Genomic DNA, 24,292 nt, shown 5'->3' with positions numbered 1-24,292 from the left:
GAATTAACACGAAGCTAGAGATCCCCGATAGATTAATCTGACGGAACTAAAACACTGATAAAATATTATCAAAATCAAATAATAATAATTCACGCGCAGGTGATATTTCACAATTAAAATTGGATGAGAAATATATTACAAAAAAAGTTATAAAAATTTATATAAATTCAAAAACACATTATATCCAACGTATAATAAAATATATGTAAGTCATCCGTCACGAAAGTGGAACAATTAAATAAATCTATCAAATAAATAAATAAATATATATATATATATATATATATATATATAATTTATTTAAAATTTATGCAAAACTCGAATATTTATTCAAATAAGATAATAAATATTTTAAATAATTTTCTTGATTTCATAAAATATATAATTTAATTATTTTAGAAAACACAACACACATAGCGCATGTTTCTAATTTCAAAAAATTATGAATTTCAAGGAAAATCAAATATAAATTATAAATAAAATTTTTAAAAGAATGAAATAATGCTAAATAATTGCTATAGAAATTTAATAATTAAAAAGTAATAAATACTTTGTGAAGTATCTATATAAACTGAAAGACATTGAATAAATGCGGATATCCGCTTAATATCAATAATAATTTCAAAGAGAAACGGAAAACTGTTTGCGTGCGTTCCAAGATAAATGCCTAGGGAAGCCATCTCTTGGTTTCGAAGGAGAAATATTTCTTGTTTTGCGGCAAGACTGCATCGGTGTGGTGGCCTGTTTCTAAAACTGTACGTAGAAAATATCGCCCTAAAATCATCCGCGGAAAATTGATCGGCGATATGTTTGCCCGTCGACGTTCGTTCGCAGCCACGATGCATCGAGAAAACCGGAGCGCGTAACGATGACGATAAATTAGTCGATCTCGCGTAACAATGACAAATCTGTCCAGCGTTTCGGCCGAGAAGAAATAAATCTTCCATTTCCTGCATATATGTGCGCCAATAAATTCTGGAGAATTTGCTAATAATACGTATCAATGGCAAACTTATTATTGCTGCAAATGCAATCTCGGATAACCGTGTGAATTCTATTTGAATAATTATACTTGATATAAAAAAGCCTACTAAATGTGATATATTAACATTTCCTCTTTCATCAGAAATCTAATACCAGATACTAATAAATATCAGATACTGGTTAAAAAATACGCGAGCGCCGATATTTGCGATAAGATATTTATGCTAGTGGTTAAAATAAAGATGGACAGTATCTTTTCTTATTTTTTTTCCACGTGAATAAATATTATTTAAAAAAGTAGCTCTTTGCGTATATTATTTTTGGCACTTAAAGCCTTTCTTTATTTATGCGAACGCTTTATTTCTGAGAATGTAACGAAGCCGACACCGCGTGTTGACGTGTTGTATTTTTTTACAAAGTAACTGATAAATCGCGCTTTCCAAGTAACATACAATGACACATTGCAGCGAAAAAAAATGCAAGAAACGGTACATCTCGTGTTCAATCTTATATGACATGAGGAATGTGGCGTAATCGCATTTCATTTTAATAATCGAAACGCTTATCGCGGCACCGCAACTTCCTAAACGCTCTACATATCTTAGCTCAGCAATTTTCATGAAAAAAAAAAACTGTCAGAAACGAAACCTGGCGCATATATCGTTTCATTTTACACCTTTTTACATTAAGCGTAAACCGAGAAATCTATGTCATAAAAAAATTCGAGACATCCTCGTTATGAAATACATATACATCAGCAGAATATCTGTTTTCAAAAAATTTATTTATGACTTACGATTCGATGATTTGAATTCGCGGCTACGATCAACAGGATAAACCGCAGGAAATGTCCTCTTACCTATTAAGTAAAAAATATATATATTAGAAAAATCTCAAAAGATTGTCAAGATGAAGAGAGAAATTTAAAAATCATCTCTTTTCTTAATTATTCTAAATTTTTCTTAATTATTCTTATAATAGAGTTAATCATATTTATTTTTGTACAGCAGAGTTAATCAAAAAATCAAAAAAGATTGATAATTATTTTTTATTATGTTTTATTTATTCAAACGATCAATGAAATAATCTGCTTATTAACATTATTTTTATAATATTTATCTCTCATCTTTATTTTCTCAATCAGATACATTTTTTAATTCTTTATTATTCACATGATCGGAGCGATCTTATCTCTTTACATCAGCTTTTATAAGAATTGCAATTATTCGACATGAGATTGCATCTATTCGAAAACTGCCATCGTAACTTGACTGCACCAACACAGTTGCGTTTAGATACTTATTGTTGGGAGGAAAGGACATGAGGACAAAGTATATATGTGGGTCGATGAGTAAACTAGAAAAGGGAAGAAGCAAGAAAGAGAGGGATTAATATCCAGAGAGAGAGAGAGAGAGAGAGTCATCATAATCCGATATAGAAGCTCTGATAGTGCGCGCCAACGGATGCAGGATTGGAAAGAGATGAAGCGTAGTAGCGTGAGGTAAGGGAGGAAACATAGACGTATATAGAGGCGGAAGCTTCTACTATGGATGGAAGGAAATGGATGACGAAGGACGGGAGAAAACAGCGGCAACAGAAACGCCACAGAGGGCCATTAACAAGTTCGACACGAGAGTCGGAAAGTTAGCGAAACTACTGGCAAGTGGTGTCAGTATATAGCCCGGTTTATAGCGGAACTTCCATTGGCAATGTACAAGCTTCCTATATACGTGAATATGTACGTGCGTGTGTACGTGCTTGCGTCTGTGTGTGTGTGTGTGTGTATGTGTGTATATACACTGAATAGCGTACAGGAAAACTTGGCGAAAACTCGCCAGGCGCTCCGGTGCGCCAAACTTTTTAATTGATTTTATTCGCTCGTTAAGGTCGTCGTGGTGGTGGTACTGTGATCTATTCACCGTTCTTGGACTTCCCGCACGAGAGAAATTACCGGGAGCGATACATACCTCTCGCAACCTGTTATCTGATTAACGTAGCCCGATGGCCAACAATGTAATTAGGAAAATTCTTGAGGAAGTTGGAGATTATCTTTAACCGTAAAATACTTCGGACGAGTAATCTCTATCCAGGCATTTATCTTTTTAATTGTATATTCGATACGACTTCCTTCGCTCTTAGAAAACTGACCTCGAATCTAATCGACATTAATTTCCAGAATTCAGGACAATTCAATAAAATGAGACCATTTCGCCAATTAATATCCAATTTCTAACATCAAATTATACAAGTGCATAGTCTTACGCGACAATCTCACGATACATAAATTTGTTGTAAAATGTACATGTAAGAGAAATATATTAGTCGAGAAATTTTTATATATGTAACTCTGTTTAAAGCCCTGAGCAATCGGAGAAATTTTTTCAATCTAAAGGTATATCCGTGGAATTGATAATACTGCTTCAGAGAATTTTTCAGTGTCGAAAGTCACGGCGATTTAATTCCTGGTCACCTCCTTTCTCGATTCTTTTAATCCCAGTAACATTTCAAGTAACGTTCTCGATCGATTTAGAAAAAACTTTGCCGAGAACTTTGACAGAAAACGACTGTGGCGCGATTCGACGGAAGAACTTTACCGAGTCCGTTTCGAACTCAAGCGGTTCTACTTTCGATAACTTCGAGAAGACCCAGAATTATCTCATTCTTATGATATTTTTCCGCAAAAGCTGCAAGAACTTGAATTCTACGCTTCAATAAAACTCGACACAAGTAGGGAAAAGCGTGATTCTTGATTCAATCATATTATCTAAAAATTGACACAAATTATGTAATACAATGGCAATATATAAAATAATGTATATCGATTAAATATATATCTATTTTATTGAAAATTCGCAGGAGAGCACGTGCATTTTACTGCATCTTTTCTCCGTGTTTTCAGCTCGGCAGGCAATGTGGATTCGTGCACGTCGAGAGTAATTGTGCGGTCGACGGAATCTGGCACGCGATTGCTCGAAGCAATGATTTCACTTCCAGCTACTATACATGTGTGATGATCGAGGATAAAAAGCAATCACAAAACTCTTTCTGCTTGTTTTTCAAGATAATAGCAACTCGCTACATATTGCTATACAAAACGAAGACATTAATAAGTGCGCGCGAATGTGTATCGCTCTTTCTTTCTCTTTCTCAGACTATACATGTATATTTTTCAATCACAAACTTTTCGATGATATTTGCTTAGGGCGAAAATATAATTGAAAGTCATTATTTATTAAATATATTATTTATTATAGGCCGTATATGCACTTGTCAATTTATAGGAGCATACATTAAAATGCTAAGAATTATCAATATTAAGACGAGCCATTTGCTTACATTAATTTATGTACATCCAGCTGCGTTATTAGCGAGTATATGACGAAATCCGCTTATAAATCTATTACAATGCATTCATGAATAATTTGCGTGCTCTTCTCGGATATCGCGAACTTTCGCGAAGTTCAAGATTATAGCAGGCGCCGTATCTCTCTTGTGACGGGAGCAATCATTGTTTTACAACCCGCGGGAGCTTTCGGTGTTACGAGGTCGTGGGACTGTATACGTATATATATTTATATATAGATATCCGTGTATAGGTGCGTATATATCTACTAGGTATGTACCCAACTATGTTTGCCTACGGAACTGGCACACAATTCCCCGGAGGGAAATTTGCATGTACTTTACGCAACGAGGCGTACACTTTCCTTTACAATCCCGCGCATGTAACGCGTCCAACTTCGCGAGTAACTATCGGGAGTATCTTAATACATCGCAATCGACTCATACACGATCACGGACATGGCCGTTCTTCGTGGGAATATTAAGGCAAAGGTCTCGTAATTTATCGCCTTAACCTTACAATGTCTCGCAGCATGCAAGAACCATTGTCTTTCGCAAGCGTCGCCGTCACTTTGCCGAGAATAAATTTTTAAAATTCACACACACGATAAAAGTTATTTTTCATAAAAATAATATATATTAAATATATAAATAATAAATAAATAACTAATAAATAAATAATAAATAAATAAATAAATAATAAATAAATAAATAAAAACATATATGTAGAAAGTGTTTTAATTATCCATGTTGATGATGAATTCTCAATAAACATCTCATCTTTCGTATCTCAATAAATAATAAATAAATATTTCTCTATTTTTTTTCTCGTAAATTCTCGATTAACATTACTTCATTCATTTGTGACTGAATTCATATCGAAACGTTAATTAAGAATTAGGAAGGCTATATACGAGACACCTGATAAGTAGCACAACATCTAAGAATATAGTATAAATATATAACTCAATAACTGTTAAAGCATTCCTTCCTATATGTATTAATGCGTGTATCATCGCGAGACCGAGCGGCGCGAATAAAGTTCATCTCGAATAAAGTGCGAATAGTTCTCTCATATGTCTCTCGGCGGATAGAGGAAGAGAGAGATTCTCCAACTGCATCAGCAAATCCCACCGGCACTTACGTCCACGGATTTCTGTGTGGGTCGCGCGCCACACACACACACACACACACACACACACACACACACACGTCATCGATACATATATATGTGTATGCGCAGTCGGCGTAATGGATGGCACGTATGTGTACATATATGCCCACGCGTATACATAAGCGGATACACGTACGCTTTCTCCCTCTTCTCCTGCTTTCCTCTCTCTCTCTCTCTCTGTATGTGCGCCCGTATAGATACAAGCTCGGTTCCGAGTAGCGTGTCTGGCATCTTCGTATATAGCATCGTGGCGTGGGCTCGCGTCTGGTATGCATTATTCACGAAGTAGTCACAAGAGCTAAGCCCCACGTTTCCTCTCCCGTGTCTCATCCGTCGTCGTGCACGGTTTCCCCTTCCCCTCCCTCTCCCCGCCGTTTCGCGAGTGCATGTGTCGTCCCGTGCAAACCAGCTGGATCGACGGGTCTCGCCATGACTACGCGAACAGTTTTCTGTCCTACCAACGCTGTCCTGTTCTCTTTCAGCACGCATATATTTACAGCTGCGAGAGAGAGAGAGAGAGAGAGAAAACGAGAGAAAAGAGAATGAAACGATAGAGCTAGGCTCCCTGTTACACGATCGTCGACTTAATTAAATTAATGAGGACGTTTCGATCAAGGTGGGACTTGCCTCGAATCCAAGATACCGACCGACACTGTCACTGACCCTGCTTTCTCTCTCTCTCTCTCTCTCTTCCCCGCTCTATCTGTCTATTTGTCGGCATGTTCCGCTGAGTCGATCGAGTTCTAAAGTGCGCTCGAGAGTATCGGACAATTCCTTCGAGAGCCATTCAGGAGGCGAAGGCCAAAGGATATCGTTAAACTCGAATGAATAATAATGAATAACCCGGAGATAATAACGTAGATGAGATAATAAAGAATGTTGTAGAACTCTGAGATTATTTTTTTCAAACAATATCTGATATCTTAAATATGTTCAGTTAAAAAAAAAGAAACAAAATTAACAACAATTTTTGAATACGAATTTCTGTTAGCCTTTGCGATCCGGCCATTATTAAAGCGCAAAAAAAGTAATCTCCGTTTCTCGGTAATCTAGAGGCGTAAAGTGCGCGTAAAGTCGGCGCTTGAATTTCTTAAGTTACTTTCCAGGACGGTGCGAGAGGAAGAAAGCCCGGACGGCGATTACGCGAGGAGAAAGTTGCCGCGGCAAAACGAACGAAACTCGGTTCTTTCAGCTTCATACGTCCTGTCGTATCATCTTTCCTTCTCTCCTTCTCTCTTTCTCGCGACTTATAATCGCGATGAACGGCGAGAGGAAGACGGTCGACAAGACGGTCGGCAAAGGGAGGGACAGTGAAAGAAACAAGAACCGGTTTTCCGTGAGCTCTCTGTGTCTAATCGCGGCGCTACATCAGCGCTACGTCAAAGCCCATCGCACACAAATCTGCATAAGAGCATAAAAGCGTAAGCATCTGGACCAATGAGAGACGTTACGTTCACTTTGTAAGCACTGTGTCGAATGATCCTAATGTCTCATTTCGTATTTATGGGCCATCTTTTTACGCGCACTTAATTTTTCTCCCATTAAGCGGATAATAATAAATAAATTATCCCTCAAACCAGTTTTGCCAATGTATATTAATTTCAAGCAAATAATCATGGTTAACGTCATATATAATTAAATATTTACGTAGATATTACGTATTACGCATAAAAGATAATAAAGACAGACTTATTTAAAATTTTTATTTAAAATTTTCAAGAGAAAAAAGAAAGATAAGACGATGAAACACGGACTAATTTAATTATCCTTCTTATTACCAAAAGATTAAAGTCTTGCGACAGACAATATATATATATTCATTAATAAAATATCTGACAAACTCAAATATGCTATGTAAAAACTTTACCAATTAAAACATTCATACTGACGTACAATGCGATATTTATATTGGCTTGATAAATGTTTTATATTTTTTGTAACAAACATTCCTATGTCTCGTATTCGGAAACTAATTTGTTGCGCATGCAAGATAAATGCGTAGTATACCGTATAACGCATACATATAACTATAATATATGATCATATTTTTCTGCTTCTCAAAAAAATACTTGGAATCGCTTGATTTATTATTAATGTCAGACTAATCATAATATCACATTGTATCACTCGTAAACATGAGTTAATAATTGGTAACAAATTATAAACTCGACTAAATTAATGCTATTAATCACAACACTACCTCGCGCGTATTTAGCGATTTAATTAAATCAGTATAACAAATATATATATATATATATATATATATATATATATATATATAATATTTAATCGAAGTCTATTGGTCTTTTGCACGCGTATGTGTAATAATTATATTAGCAATATTAATTAACTTGTCAGCAAAAACATCACTTTTTGCATTAATCTGTCCACCGAATTGAAGTTATTTTAATAAAGCGATTAGTTGGAAAGTATGACTTGGAAGTACCAAACTTTTATTATAAAAAGAGATATGTTCTATAAAAATGACGAGAAGATTAATGTTTTCGTAAAAACGCGTGGTCATCTCACTGGAACATCCGTTTTTTGAATTTTTTCCCTGCGCGGATATATTGTAAATGAAATAAAATATAAAAAAACTAAGTTAAAATCGCTCGAGCTATCCTATTATTAATAACATTTTTCGACTGTCAAAAAGTTTTACGTTAATTATTATTATCTATCACCGTTATTCACCATCGCGATAAAACTCTATCGAAAAATATTCGGTCGGAGATAATCGCGGAAGCTTTCGCTAAAAACTCGCGAACAATAGGGGAATGACGGTTCGCGCGATGGTGGTTTTTCTTTAATCTGGGAAAGAAAGGCTTTGCGTCGATATCGATGATACCGCGGCGCCGCTAATCTTCGTCCTGTCGTTATTATTCTCGCACGCGAATGCATTCACCGTATCCATCTCTGCGCACGAAAAAAAACGACGCAAAGAAACGACGCGACGCATTTCATTTAATTAAACAAGATAAATGTTTATTGTGAGTATATATTTGCGTTCTGCCATTGTTATATTTTCGGCCTTTATTGTGAAAATCGAATGAAATCTACTCTTTTTTTTTAAGAGTTTATTGTTTGCCAAATATTCGCGCGAACATACACATAAGCTTCATCGTATTCGTGGAAAATCTGACATTGATCCAAAACATGGTATTATTTTTCCATACACATAAAATCTCTAAAAGGGAAGACAGAGAGACAGAGAGAAAGAAAGAAAGAAAAAAAAAAGATATATAATAATTCTTAAATTATACGAAAATTAATTGCGCTCAATCTCAATGTAATAGTTTCTAAAAAATATGCATATCAATTAATCAGCTTGAATCGCAAAGTTTTCATTAGATTTTTAATAAATATCGATGCGCAATCGTTGCGGTGATTGGTTATCGAATAGAGAATTTCTAGAGTCTTTATCAAGATTCTAAAGGCTTTATCCTGTCTAGTTACAAAAAAATTTAATTTAATTTTTAATAATGCAGAAACAAAGAAAAATATTAATTATATTTATGCTATCTGCCTACAGTGTGTGAGTTTTGTCATTATTTCAGCTTCAAATTGACGGTTCGTGTTCGCGATAAAATTTCTACATTTCAATGTGTTTCTATTATACGTCAGGAATTTTCTTCCTAAGAGAAAGAAATTCCTTTTAATTTTCTTTCTACACCGTGTTAGTATCGTGACCTCTCTGTATACATCAAAAATGAAGCGATCTCGTTACAAAGCTGCATCATGCAACGTTAAAGAATTCAAAGCACGCCATGTCACGGCCGTCTCGATATATTCTCCATATCCCTCTCGGAAATATCCATCTCCATTTTCTCGAAAATTGGTTCCGTGTGCGCGAGCATGGTTTGGATCGCCGCAAAATAATGGGCGCGCGCTCGCAAATGCTAGAGAGCACAGCTCGCATCGCATATTCATGGAATAAAACGCGAGTGTACCGAGAGGATGTGTTGCGTTGCATAACGGCCGTTGAAAAGAAAGTTGAAAATCTGTGCATATTCCACGCTGTGACTAGATTTTCATTCCTCAAAGAGCTGAAACAAGGCATGTTTCGCCGTCGCGTCTCTCTCTCTCTCTCCTAGTACCACGCTCATGTCCTTGAACGGAGTTCAAGGTTTACGAGCGAGTATAATCGCAACTACACGGCGATTACAGACTGCATATGAATTGAGTTTAACGAGATTTAAAAAAAAAAAAAACCCTTTACATTTCAAATGATTGGCAATCGATATTATTAAAGATTCATGCGAGTACTTTTATCTCACTAGTAGCGGCGCGTCTCAAGAATTCCCGAGAAGAATGTCTCCCGGGAATTCTGTCGTAAAACTCGGTCAGCGAGATTTTCATGCGAGATGTAACGAATTATTCGGACGAAAGGTCAGCGCGTGAATTATGCAACGGAAAGAACTCGCGTCGTCCACGTCTTCCTGTGATCTCGAAGGTCTCCGATCGACGAAGGTCTCAGACGACGAATGGGTAATCATTAATGCCGTTTATCGCTTTTTCTCCTATTTTTCTCTGAAAAGATTTTAACGGAGCTGCGGAAAAAAAAGTGAATCAATCAATTAATCGCGCAAGAGATATTCCACGTGTCGTATTACGGAAAAAGATCGAGAGGGAAGCCCAAATACCGTCTCTTCGTGCACTCATGTGTTTCATATAAAATTCAATGCGGTGTTAATTTTCTATTGTTGTTAATACAAATTATGCCACATTCCGATACTGCTTCCCCTAACTCGTAATCGTGAGATGGGACCCTTCGGAGGATCCTATCGGAGTAGCAGGTTGCTACCCTCGGGCCAGAGGTGAATGAAGCTCGTCAAAGGGCAGGAGCGCTAATCCCTGAGATGGGACTGTCCGAAACGGAGTTCAACATATCCAAAAGATTTCGTAAACAAAACAAAGTACAAACAATTTATAAAACATTCTACTATATATATCTATACATCTATTTATGATATCGTGAGACTATTCAGATCAATCTTAAAGAAGCGCCTCTAAATAGAAAGTAGGAGTCATACTAGAACCATTTGATTTGCTCCGCTTCGCAGCCTCTCCCCTCTCCCATGCGTTTTCATCGTATCTGCACTTAACCGAACGCCGCATAAGGATTCATGGCGAACCTGACCATAAATCGAGGATAACGATTGCTCCGTATACGCGTCGCGAATATCACCGCCATTAAATGGCAGGAGAGCGTGCGAGCTAGCTTGTGTTCCGCAATTATTTCGCCGAAGGACGACCGCTTCTGGATTCGCTCGGAGGATCTACGTGATGCAGGGACACGACCGAGTTCGGAATTCTTCCAAAAGGAAAGGAGGGGAAAGAGAGAGAGAGAGAGAGAGAGAGAGATGATACACTCGGAGAGTGCAAAGAGTATGTACCTTTCGTGTACATTATATAATGAAATTCATGTTCTCGTTAAAAATCGTGAGAGAAAAGTGGCGTCATAAAATCGTTTATTTTCCAACATAAATAAAATCTCATGATTCTTTTTGTAAATGACTTGAGTACACGAATTTATGTCTTCATTAAATTTACTTTACTGTAGAATTGAATTTACACCGGCATCCAGATAAACGGCACGTACGAAAGATTTATTTTATTTCCTCTCGTGAGAAAATTAAATCGATAATAATACCTTTCATTATATCAAAATATTTGCGAGTAACTTTGATAATATTGAAACATACATAATCTCACAATATCAATTTCAAAACAAGATATCTTAAAGATACGTCTACACTTTATTAATAAAAAAAGCTAGTTTTACTTTTGTAATGAAGTTAGAATATTTAAAAAATTGTATGTTATTTTTAGAAATAGCATTTTTAAAAGAGGAAAAAGATAGCAAAACACATTTTTTTTTTACTTTACATACCAAATGCACGTGTTGTAAAGCATGAGTCATCTAATCGCGTCGCTTTGCAATGTTAAGAAAAAGATATTGTCTCGAATATTTTTTCGTAGAAATTTATTTATCGATTCGTTACGCCATTTTACGCATATTTACGAGAGGAATGTCCCCCGGGAAATTATATTCAAATATATATAATTACGTCCTCCGGGAAAAATACAGGCGACCGAAAATATCAATGCTTACTTTTTCGATGGTCGAACAGACAGTCGTATCCTTCTTTGTTGGATATTGCACCACCTGCTGCTGCTGCTGCTGCACCGCACGAGCTACGCACACAGTCTACCACTGTCTTCCCCCTTCCCTTTCCTCCACCGTAAGGGAATTGATTCTCGCTTTAAATCCCCGGGGGCTGTATTTATTTCGCGCCCCATCGAGCGCGCGCACTTAATTCGGACGATCGGCCAGTCTCCATTCGATCATACAATTGAAAGTCGATTGAATATCACGCTGGGCGGAAGTACGTCGATATTCCTTTTCATATAAGAGTCAAGAGAGAAATACGTGATATAAATTCCGCCCTCTTCGACCAGCAAACGAATAAAAACGCGAGAATAACGCGAATGATGACATCCAGAGGGGGGGGAAGGGGGGGGAGCGGAGGTAGACGAATGCAACTGCGCGACGCGAAATGGGGCTTATCGTTTATCTTTCGCGAACCGCGACCGCGCACTCGTGAAAAAAACTCTCGCTCTGCACGTTTTCCCCCGTGAAAGTTTTAATTTTCACAGCTACGCAACAATGTGCCCGCGTAAATGAAAGCAATGATGCTATGCGGGCTTTCCAAAAAGCGTGTAACTCCCTATAGTTTTCCATTAAACGTCAAATTTGCGACAGATTCGTGAAAAATGCGCTGTCATTAATATTATTGTATAAGAGACATACTTAATAAAAAAAAATTTGTTACATACGCGGAAAAGTAATACTTGTTGATTTCTTGAGGTGCATCGATGAAGTATAGTTTAAAAGCTAAATATGTATCTCTCGTGCTGAGAAAAATTCTATTTATAATTTCTCGAATTTTTTCGTGTCATAAAGTGCAATAATTAATAATTTCATTCAAATTTTTTTATCTTGCCTATTAATATTTTAATTATATATATTTATGATAAAAGAATAAAAAAACATTTCTTTACTTTATATAAATAAATACAGGATACTTAAATGTAAAATATCTCTTTTAAAATATATAAAAGAAAAAAATCTTTTTTCCATTTGCTTTTTTTACTATTAGATAAATTTTATGTACGTACTTTATTTGTAAATTTATTATATTCGTCTTTCAAATTCTTTGAATTTTCATTCTAAACTTATTTTTTTATTTATTTCAAGATTAAATCTTTAGATAGAACGTATGGATATATCGAAATATATTTAGGCGGGAAATGTGTAACAAACTTTAGTAATTTAAAAGGTTGCAAAAGAAAATTATCGCGTTATAAAATATCTTGCATGTTACATCCTATTTTGCTCATATAATTAAAACGTAAAGCTAAACATTGGGAAAAAATTATTCTTACATAACGTATCCACTAATTCCTAATAAATCGCGTGATCTTATCATATCTCACTTTTCGCACCGTGACCTTGCAACTTTGCACGCGCGCACCATGTTTTACACAAAATATAGAAGCTGTTACGGAGGCTTCCTCGCGATTTAATCGGATCGCCCGGCATTAAGAGTCTCTGAAGCGAGCATTACCTGATGCGACGAGGAGCTGCGTTGTCGTCCAACTGCGACCAGCGATGACGACGACGACGACGTGTAATCCGTTTCCATCGACGTAATCACACGTCACAAGAGAGAAAAAAAAAAAAACAGCTTTCGCGAACACTCGACCCGACAACACACTCGCGTTTACCAAGGTCAACACCTTGGGGACACTTCGAGCCGCGGATTACGAGACGAGGCACGAATCTCGTGGAGGATTAAGCCGAGATTATCGGACGAATGCGCGCGATCGTCTCAACGCGAGTAAATCCGTCGTTAATCCCGGATCGGAGTACGGACGCGTCGCGATCGCACCATTTTGTACGAAACACTTCGCGCAATCGGACCGCTTGACGCGGCTGACGGCTGAGCACGAGCGCCGGCGGACGCGCCCGAAGATTCACGAGGTGGCGCGAGCGCGCCCGAAGTACGCGGCGCGCGACGACCCGATCCGAAGTAGCCGTAATCTAAAAATTGCAAAGTTTCGTTGAGCGCGCGCGAGAGAGAGAGAGAGAGAGAGAGATCTCTTTCCTTATTTGTTATAATCGAAAGGTTCGCGAAACTTAGCACCGTGCGACAACTGTGAAAGTGTGTACAGTACATAAACAATTTAATACTTTTTTATTAATAGCAAATTTCGTTAAGTGTTATTAAATAATAATATTTATTTAATCACATTCTCCCTCTCTCTCTTTCTCGTCCATCTGAGCAGAATTCAGATAGGTACTTGTGACGTCACGAGTTCGCGAGTATGTCATAGAAAATCACGAGTGATTTCGTTTTGAATATAAATAGATTGCTTGGTAATCATTAAATCATATCATTTCCGGAACAAGATTTCACGCGAATATTCGAGCGACGAACCCAAACGCGGTAAAACTCGCGTCAGATTAAGTTATCGAAAGAAGTGTTTTTATGTGTTTGCGTAAAATGTTCGGTCTTGCGAGTGTGGATTGTATTGATGCCGAGTTGGAAAAAAGGGGAAAATTCCGTTTAGCAAGAAATCGCAAAAAAGAATTCAGCGATCGGATCGGCAGCACAACAGCAATGGACTCGCAGAAATCGCACACAACCATGATTTTACACAGAATGTAAGTGTAGTCGATATTTTTCAATTTATGATGTGGACGTTCTTTGAAAAATGTGTTGATAAATAAATATTAAATTTTTTTTTCAACAAAAAAGAGAAATAAATTCGCGTTAAAAATATAGTGCGTAAATTGCTTCAAACGTTTTACAGCGATAAAGTATGACTACGAAATATTTAAAAAATGGGAACGCACAAAGATAATTAAAAAGCTATTAACATTGCACAAGTAATGTTAATGTGAACCATTATAGTACATAGCACACAGTTTTCAAGTTTAAATAATATATTTATCAAACGGATCCTCTTTCTCTAATGTATTAATTCCTCCACATTTTTCGAAATATCCTGTACAATTCTTCCTTCAATTTATTAAAAGATTAAAAATTAACAATAATTTCCATCAAATCTGCAATTGACAAAGGGTAAAAGAAAGGATACGCGTTGATCGGTTAGAGAGATATCCTTATACGATGAGCATACATTATTCCCGAATGCAAAACGTAAATGGAGCTAGATGCGGAAAACAACGGGAGGAAGGGAAATCATCCCTGATTGGCGCACTACTAATTGAATCGTGGCGGGTGGATTGCACACACGTTCGATTTTGCGACATCGGATACCGCGTCGAACACCTTGTAACGCTGTAATGCTGTAACCGATATCGTGAGCTTTACGAGCCACGATCGCAACGGGATACGCTCGTTTGCCATAACGTGGGTGGTCAGATAGAGCGGTATCCGCTGTCATGCTTTTCAGGAATTGACGTTAACACACGCGGCATCTCCCTTTCGTAATGGCCTCGGCCAGGCAACGCTCTTCGATTAATCGGACATTGTAATCCGGTAATGTCCGAGAATTAATGGATCGAATCTGTGTTTTTTTTTTTTTTAATCGTTTTAAATCGCGTAACGACATCGTGAGACATTATTGGCTGTAACATTGGAGGGTTTAAAATTCCAGAACCTGTTGGATTCGCGATCGACACTGACAATGAGATAATTTTATTCATTTCGAAAAAACGAACAATATAACAGAAATATTCTCCAGCTTTACACCTTAACATTGCATGTGTGAGCGACATTTTTTTCATAATTTTATAGATATCGTGTATTAAAAAAAAGAAAAACAGAACGAGACATAAAATTGCACGTCATGTATTCGCGCTTCTCATTATGCGCGCACATTAGGCGTTGCGTGTCGGATCGGCCTTGTCTCAGGCGAGGTCTCGTCTTTTCTCCCGCGCTCTGTGAGAGAGCTCGCGATGAAACCGGTGATAGCATGCACCCTCGACCTGCAAATCGGAGTGCGAGAACGAGTGGTTAAATAGCCGGGTCCAGCCCTCGGATCAAGTTCCGTAGAGGCGATTTCGCGGCTACACTTCGTGACTCGGCATGCAAGATTCCTCCTCCTCCCCTCCCCTCCCTCCTCCACCACTCCCGCTTATTCGTCCTCGCGTCAGGTACACGACCCAGGTAAAGCCTCCGGTCGATCGTCGTCCTCGTGTTTCATCGTCCGAATGCCGGCCGGCGCGTAAAACCGGTTCCTTGACAGCGAGTATTCGAACTTCGTTTTCGCCGAATTGCCTTTGGAGGCCCGGCCTCCGAATCTCCCGGGGTCCAGGGCCCTTAAGAATTTTTGTTTCTCCGACCGGTCGGATTCCGACCGCCCGCGATTCTCGATCGTGATTCCGGAGCAGGCAGGCCAGCGGCGGTGAATTCACCAGCGCCGATATCCTCTCGGGGGAGGAGGCGATCCGGGTCCATTGTCCGGTCCATCATCCGGTTAGGGAAACGGGGTGGGAAGAGACATAGGGCGGTACCTGCGGCGAGATGGTCAGATCCGTAGTTCATCGATCCGTGAGCATCGTTTTAACGACCGCGTGGTCCGGGTTCGACCCCCGGTGCCTCTCTCTGTTATTTTCCAACGCCGACAGGGAACTTCTCTTTCACGTGCGTATCTCGGGAAATGGGTTGGTTCGAAATTTCTTTTCTCTCTTTTTTTTTTTACGGCCGTTCGTTGTTCGTATGTTACGAGAAATTACGAGCGGACACGATCTCGTTTCCAGGAACCTCCTTTAGTGGTTGCAAAGTTCTTTTGTAAGGTTATTTAGTAGCATTGTATTGGTTTTTTTTTAATTAGATAGAGAAACATTTTAAATAATATACATATATCTTTTTAAATTTTATTATTAAAAATTTATATTAAAATCGATATTAAAACATTGTAATTAATCATAAATCTTAATTGTAGAATGTAGAAAAATTAATTAATAATAAATTAATTAATAATAAAGTAATTAAAAATAAAATTAATTAATAAATTTTTATCTAATTGGCTTAAAGTTATGAAAAACATTAACACTCTTCGAAACGCGTAAATGCAATATCAGCAATTTATCCTCTCTCGAAGAAGATAACGTAACGCCCGCACGTAAAAGATAAACGCGAGGGAGATTCGGATCGGTCACTCAATTTCGATGACGTAGATTACGCACGTTCATAGAAAGAAGCGGGGAATGAAAAAGAAACGATACGATCCGATCTCTGACTGTCTCCGAGGAACTGCCCTGCTGCTTCTCTTTTGGTCCCGCTCGAATCGACCCTGTCTCGAGTGGTAATTCTAGACTCGTAGTCCCTGGTCAGCGGATCCGACAGTGGTCGACATACCTCCTCCAAGGTTAACTCACTCGTTCCGTCCTGAAATTCCATCTGCGGATAGACGCGGTCTTGACGCGCATCGCAGAGGAAAAAGGAAAGAGAAGGAATCCATGCGAGAAAGTAGGAGAACGATTTCTTCTTCTTCCTCCTACGTTCTCGTGGAATTCTGGGTTAATGGCACCACATTACGATCGCGTGACTTTACCATGAGATCCATGCGCGCGCGATCTAGATCACAGTCAGAGAAGGTGGGAGGAGGTAAGAGTAATACGGAGAGAGATTTGAATCGATCTTGAATATAATACTTGTGTACGTGTCACGGAGCGGATAGAGTTCAATCGATCGGACGATTTGCCAAGGAGGTAATCGTGTTTTTCCATGACACGTGTGCAGTTATATGTATGTATCCGCGCGTATGTAGCACGTGTGCCGTCGACTTTGCCATAAACGAAGACGGAAGGCATGACTTTTATATTTTTGAGATACGCGGTAATATTTTTCCAAAATAATTCGTGGATATGGATAAACGGAACGTCTTATTTTTATTTGCTTCCATTTTATCAAATAATTTTTATTATCATGATTTATGCAAATTGCTTATTTATTTTAAATATTATCTTTTATATTTGCCTAATACAATTAAAAATTTTCTCCGATAATGTTGATGTTTAAGGCTGTATATATATTTTCTCAGCGTGAGTCACTGCACTCTCACTATTAAGAGCTATGCAAGCAGTCTAACATTCAAGACACTTAAATCGAGAAGAAAATAAACCATCCATTACATCTGCCAAGCGCATTTAGAAACATGTCACTAAATTAAGTTCAATTGCCATCTTTATGACCATTAAATTCAGAGAGCCGGTTAGAGATTCGAGTGTCGCGAAATTTTATCGAAATTTCCGTGTGTTTAGTGGTTAGTGTGTTCGTATAGAAAAAAGAAAATTCACCAAACCGTCGACAAATGTCTGGCGCCGATAATCAATAGTGATACGAACATCCGCATCGACGATCAACGTCGAAAACGGGAGTCGGGGCACAGAATCGAGATGCAATGGGAACGAGGTCGGATCTATGATTAATTATCTATTTTTTGCGGAAAGCACGTCGGCGACGTGCTCGTCATCGTATCGATCGCGATCGAATTATTTTTATCGCTTGCACACGAGATACGTCCGAAATACATTGAAGCAATTGGTGAGCGATTTCTATATCGAGAACGATCGGAATTAAGTTCGCTCTCCGAGGTGACATACATCAATTCATCTTAAATTCATTTAAATTGAATTTTCCGATCTGCGGATAAATGTCGAGACGGTTTTGACGCGCGAAATTATACCGATAAATTAATTTTAGAGCGTAATTAGCCTCTTGTTTTCATCAAACGGTCGCTTATATTTTCCAAAATTTAAAATACCGATGATTATTTCTTAATAAAATGTATTCTGACACGTATGGGAAATACGGGAAAAAGAAATATCATATTTAGGGATAAACCTAACCATGAACGTTCCCATGAACGTGTGTTTCTGGGGTGTTTCTATATTCCATTGTGCTTCACGTTCGTGCTTACGCAAACTTCGAGATTATTGCCCTCCTATGTCTCTACAAGGAAGGATATTCGAGACACACGCCGGACGCGATCATGTTTCCCGCACGTGTACGCCATACAACACATCGCTCCACCATTCGCTCTATGAATTATCCGATATACATCAAAATAATGAAAAGATAAGAGCTTACTTTCCTCTAGAAAATATGATTCGTCTTCTTAAGGATCATTATATTATATCTTAATAAAACATTTTCTACCACAATAATAATTTCAAGCTCGATTAATAACTCTTGTCAGTGAGAGAATATTAATACTTTCTCTATAATTTATATATATATCTTCTTACGTATATATCTGTCTGACAATATCCATATTTTATATGATATTATTCAGCGTAATAACGGGATGATGCACATTAATCATGTATAGTGTTCGTAAATAAATGAACAATTTAATTATTGATTAAATAGAAGTTTCGATTCGTTTCTACATTGTTTAAATATCATATCATAAATACGACATAATTTTCAACATTATATAAATTTTCGTAATAACCAAGTTTAAAAAAAAGATTTTGTTAAAGTAAATTTCTTCAAATCAGCTTTTATGGAAATGCATAATCTGATTGATATTCTCCAACGTGCGCCTAGCGATTATTCGTTGGAAATAATAAATTATCTTGTTGATTTCTGCGAATTGCGCAAATATAGCGTCGAATCGTTCCGAAATTTACGCACGGCCATCGATGCGTGTCATCAGTGGCATGAATCACGAATCCGTGTGTCTCTGCCCCTCGTTTATCTGCGCGAAACAGACGTAATAAACGCGAATCCTTTATCCACATATACGTTTGCGTTCAATCACTGCTAAGTGATAACCTTCACAGAACCTTCATTCTATTCAGGGAAACAATATTAATTAATACGCGATTATGTTCTCAAAGAAAAAAAATTAAGTATATTAAAAAAATATATTAGAAAAATTATGAAGGCAAATTATACAGAAAACTAAGTGAGAAAATAAATTTTAATATATCAAGTAATCCCTTTTTTACACTTGCGTAGTTCGTTAAAATGCTTAAATATTAAGTAACTTTATAAGTTATTGTTTCCTCGTCTTTAAAATAACTTTTGCTTTCTCAAACATTTGATGATATTTTAACTACTGTTATTTGTACGTAGAATCAAAAGAAATTATGATAAAGTGTATATTTATTAAAAAAGAGAGATATGACTTTGCTCACAATATACACAGTGCCAGCTTTAATACAAGTTTTTATAATTGGATCCATAATTCGCCATTTGCAAATTTTTGTTTTTAAGAAAGTAACAGCGTGAACGAAATATCGTCACGCATCTCGTTTCAAAGCCCATACCCCAACATATCGTCTACAAGTCCCATAGCCTTCCAGATCCTTTTCCATCTCCTTTTCTCCCTCCTTCCCTCCCCCTCCTTCATTCTCTCCTTCTCTCTCTCTCTCTCTCTCTGTCGAGTCAGGGAGGAAATAATTACGGCGCCTATTTAAAAACCGGTTTTACTCCAGCTCCTTTTCACCTTCCCTCCCCATTCCTCACGAGCGCTCTTTGACGAGAACCGCCGTGCCAACGCGGAGAAATACCGAGAAGAAAGAAGCGGGGCGAATGAATAAACGAAGGAACGAAAGAGGAAGGCTATCTATTGCGAGAAAGAGACAAGGAACGGCGGATAAAATCGCATAGAGGACAAAAGCCGATGGGGTGTAGGTCGGGGGAAGGGGGAGGGTTGCAACCCGGAGTGCTATTATCGAAGAAGAGAGGAGCATCTTTTTTAAATACGACTTAACGGATCAAAGACAGAGCCCATCAAGGAATCGCCTGTCTCGTGAAATCCTTAGCTTTTCGCCGCTATTATTACCGGCTTTTTCGCGGTTCGATCGCTCACTCCGCTCATCTTGTATCCATTCTGACAATCTGTTCTTAGTTTTATCTCTCGCAATCAGTTCGTTTCTCAGGAGCAACGTCGATTCGAAGCAGTAAACGCGGTAACCGTCACGACAAGCGGGTTGAAAATTTACCGCATTATTCGATCTTTGAGAGACGAGATAGAGAACCGGTCTTATTCCTTAATAACATCGGATGGGAATAATTTGCAGTCTTTTCCTCTTCGCGAAGCTCTTCGGCTCGTTAAAAAACACGCGCCGAGTTTTCCTCTCCAGGCTTCCCCTCACGAAGCGAGCGAAGGCGAGACAGGCAGATAAGTAGGTAGGTAGATAGGTTTGACTTGCAAATCACTCCGCGTTCTTTCGTCTCGGTCTGCCTCTTTTCCGTCCTCGCCTACGTACGCGCGCGCGGAATGCAATTACCCTAATTGCCGGCACTCTAAGCACGTTGCGTAAGGGCGGTCGACCGGTCGGTGGTCGTTATCGTTCCAACTACGAATTACATCGTTAAACCGGCAGTGCGATATATGCGGTGTTCGGTAATACAGACACGTCGAAGATTCGAATAATTTGCCCTTGATAGACACGACGAAAGATCGATAGTTCTTGAACTTGGACTATAAATCGAAAAAAAAAAAAAATGGAATAGATTAAGAGATGCAAAAGTGATGATAAGATCTCATCTTTCGTTTAATTTCAAGTAGAATTTGCTTGAATAAAAATTTTTAATTTGTCTCTTACCGCGAGATGTTTAAATAGTCTTTTTATCGAGTTGTTGTTTGAAAAAAATTCCAAATCTCATTTCAAATTCATTAAATAAAATTTTTGAAGTATTTTTTATATATGTTATTTAAAATTATTCATTCTCTGTTTCTCTAATTTTCTTCTAATTTTAAATACATTACTATTATATACAGTAATGTATAAATAAATAAATTTTCTTTTATTTTATTTGAGCGAGTTTTCACTCAAACCAACAGCACCAATTATATCTTTTGTCTCATAATAAAACAATTTAATAATTTGCTTGCATTTCAAAACTAAAGAAAAAAGAACAGTAAATATATACCTTATATACGCGCAACTAGTTTTTTCGAGACCGTAAAGACAGCTTAAAGTTCTAATCCACAGCAAGATCGGACATGTATGCGTGCCGAGGTCAGATTATATCTTATTCTCCGCGGGTCAATTCATATCAAAAAAATGATTGATTGAATTAACATCATCACGCATAGATATTTACGCACGTGCAATCAATAATCGGAATTATGTAGAAAAGACAGCTGACTCGTACATAACGGAACGGAAAGAATTTTACGAAACTCATCGTCCAAAGCTCGCCAACGTTATCTTGCACCTGATTCCTGACCATTACAAAGTGTGTCGACAGAAATAGGGAGCTGCCTGGTTTCCAGGCCGTCTAAATCGAGTCGACACGGTCGTTTTGCGTCGATGTGCAGAATCGCGTCATCGTGGAAGTTAACGAATCTAAATTATCGTAAAAAAGATCGTCCTCCATCCCGAGAGTTTCGAGCTTTTATGATTTAAATCAATAAAATCATCGGGCGATAAGACCATCCTCATTCATTTCCCATCGTCGGGACAACTCGGAGATAGCGAACTTTTGACGTATCAATCCGAAGGAATTTCCCTTCGAAGTCACCTCGATATTTTATTTCGTGAGTTCTTTCAAAACTACAGTCAAAGTAAGAGTTAACCATCATTTCGAAAAAAGCTTCCAGCGATCTTATTTATTCGAAAGCGTCAAAGCAATTATTGAATTAAATGTTTTGGTTACAACAGCATCGTGTTTGAAACTCGAAAATAAAAGCTATTGCATTCAATTAATATACATATACTCATTCTGCTATTTAAAATTTATAAATTGAAATTTCTTAGTTCTCTTTTTTTTTAAACACATTGAATAAGAAATTGACAAGATGTTGAAATTGGCGAGATCGAAGGGCTATAACTCCTTCAAACGACGTAGCTTCGATCACGTTAAACTCCATCGCCAAGGTCGATGGCTCTCGTCTAGCTGCATATGGGGCGTTAAAAACGGGCTATTTATGAGTCGCTTGTTGAGAAGAGCCGCGTGATGAGGATTAACTGTCGCGTACACATCTCGAGATGGGAGAACAAGCTGGAGGGAACAAGCAAAAGGAAGGAGGAGAAGGAAGACGAGTCTCGACATTGGGTGCAAACGTGTATCACGGACCTGGCGAGCTGCCACGCGGCGTTTCAAGAGACTCGTTTCCAAAACCTGTTCCCATCCGCGTTTGTGGTCGGCCGGATTCTTCCTGGCATCATCAGCAGCAGCAGCAGCATCACACGATGCTTTCGCCGTGGGAAAAGCCTCGCGCGATGCTGGAAACGGTAGTCTCGCGAGGGCGTTTAAATAGCCTCAACAAAGTAGATTACACGCCGCGTGTCGAGACGCGCGCTCGATCGGTTTTAGCGTACCTTTTAGCGTAACGTGACCTACTTCTTCGTGACTGCGCAGGACGACCATAAATACCAAACATATAATAATAGATTATTGTCGGGTGAATACATTTTTTATTGAGTAAGTATTTTTATTAGAAAATGAAATATATATTTTCCATGTGAGAACTTGAGAGAAAATATCACATAATTTTTGCGTCTTCTTTTAAACTTCACAGCAACAGTTTCGATATCTCCATTTTATTAACGTAGTTTATGGCGTAGCATGAGCTATTAAAGATCACATTCAGAGATCTATAAAAATCTTTTTTCTAATAAACTTCTTCGTGTGGAACTTAACACCTTGTTAAAATAAGATACACTTTAAATTAATCGAGAAATACGATTCCATTATTCGTTTACATCAATGAAAAAAAGGAATATTTCAAAGCGCAGATCCTTGATATATAAAGCTATCACGTCGTTGCGTGCAACTATAAAAAAACCTGTCGGACATATATACGCGCAATGTAACGTATTGCGCTTTGAGATACCGATTGTGCACGGAATGCCGACGTGACAGGGAAGTCTGCGAAACTATTTACCATAAAAGGGAAAAAGAGAGAAAGAAAGGAAGAATGCCAAACACTATTGCAACTAGGTTGCTTTGGCTTACAAGAGCGACAGGACGTCAGCGAGGGGAGCTTAATCTGTACCTGTTACAAAACAGGTTCTTTTGTGTATCGGTCCTACTCTTCATTTTCTGGTCGTGCGTAGCATATAAAAAGATAAAAAAAAACAGGTTTTATAGAACGCGTCAAATGAACCGATGGATACGTTTTGTAAACGCCCTGTCTTATGTCCATGATGAGGAACGAAGAAAGAAAGAGACAAATCTGCCCGGAACTGGCTCCACCAGTGCGCGAAATCTGGTTTGACAGCTTTTCTCTAAAACTCGTTTTAGAGAATCCAAGATATATGGGATAAAAGAAGACGGATGATATCGATCATTAGCGAAGAACATAATGTTCTATGTAAAATAAATTTTTTAATTTTTCCTTACGCGGTTTGTTTTTGTAAATGTTGCCAAATGTTGCCACTTCACATGATACGTTGTTTATTATATAGAAATATAAAATCGACAGCCTGCTTTCGCATCGTTATGATGGATCGATAAATAGATTTAGAAAGTAATAAAATATCCACGCCTTCAAAAGAAACCGGTTCTTCCAAGAACGATTATCGATGAAGCGATTATTCTAAAAACGTTACATCACATACGTTATACTTTCTAAAAATATATGGTGACCTTGAGTGGCCTTCCAACGCCTACCATGATTTCGTATTTACAATGTAGCAAAGGATTTACGAGAATATTGCAGCTGTGAAGAGGCTTCGACCGACACAAGCATCGACGACGTGACGTTAGTCACGGCCTTTACACAATCATCCTTGCGGACGATATCTACCTCGTCTATGACGATAATGCTCACCAAGTGAGAGAATTC

The 24,292-nt window shown here is 38.0% G+C and overlaps 1 protein-coding gene across 6 annotated transcripts in view; it reads right to left on the bottom strand.

The window, feature by feature from the left end:
* The window catches only part of LOC126850609 (probable JmjC domain-containing histone demethylation protein 2C), a 258,584-nt gene that overhangs the window by 124,429 nt on the left and 109,863 nt on the right, over window positions 1-24,292 (bottom strand). For 4 of the 6 annotated variants that reach the window (XM_050593756.1, XM_050593758.1, XM_050593759.1 and 1 more), the window contains exon 8: window positions 1,781-1,843. The exons of 1 other annotated variant lie outside the window; for it this stretch is intronic. In XM_050593756.1, the coding sequence (XP_050449713.1) occupies window positions 1,781-1,843 (63 nt within the window). Of the gene's footprint in view, window positions 1-1,780; window positions 1,844-13,131; window positions 13,281-24,292 lie in introns of those variants that run through there. One more of the 6 variants, XM_050593761.1, reaches the window with a different exon arrangement.

The sequence above is a fragment of the Cataglyphis hispanica genome, chromosome 6 (assembly GCF_021464435.1).
Source record: "Cataglyphis hispanica isolate Lineage 1 chromosome 6, ULB_Chis1_1.0, whole genome shotgun sequence".
NCBI classification, from domain to species: domain Eukaryota; kingdom Metazoa; phylum Arthropoda; class Insecta; order Hymenoptera; family Formicidae; genus Cataglyphis; species Cataglyphis hispanica.
This window is presented reverse-complemented; position numbering and strand designations above follow the sequence as displayed.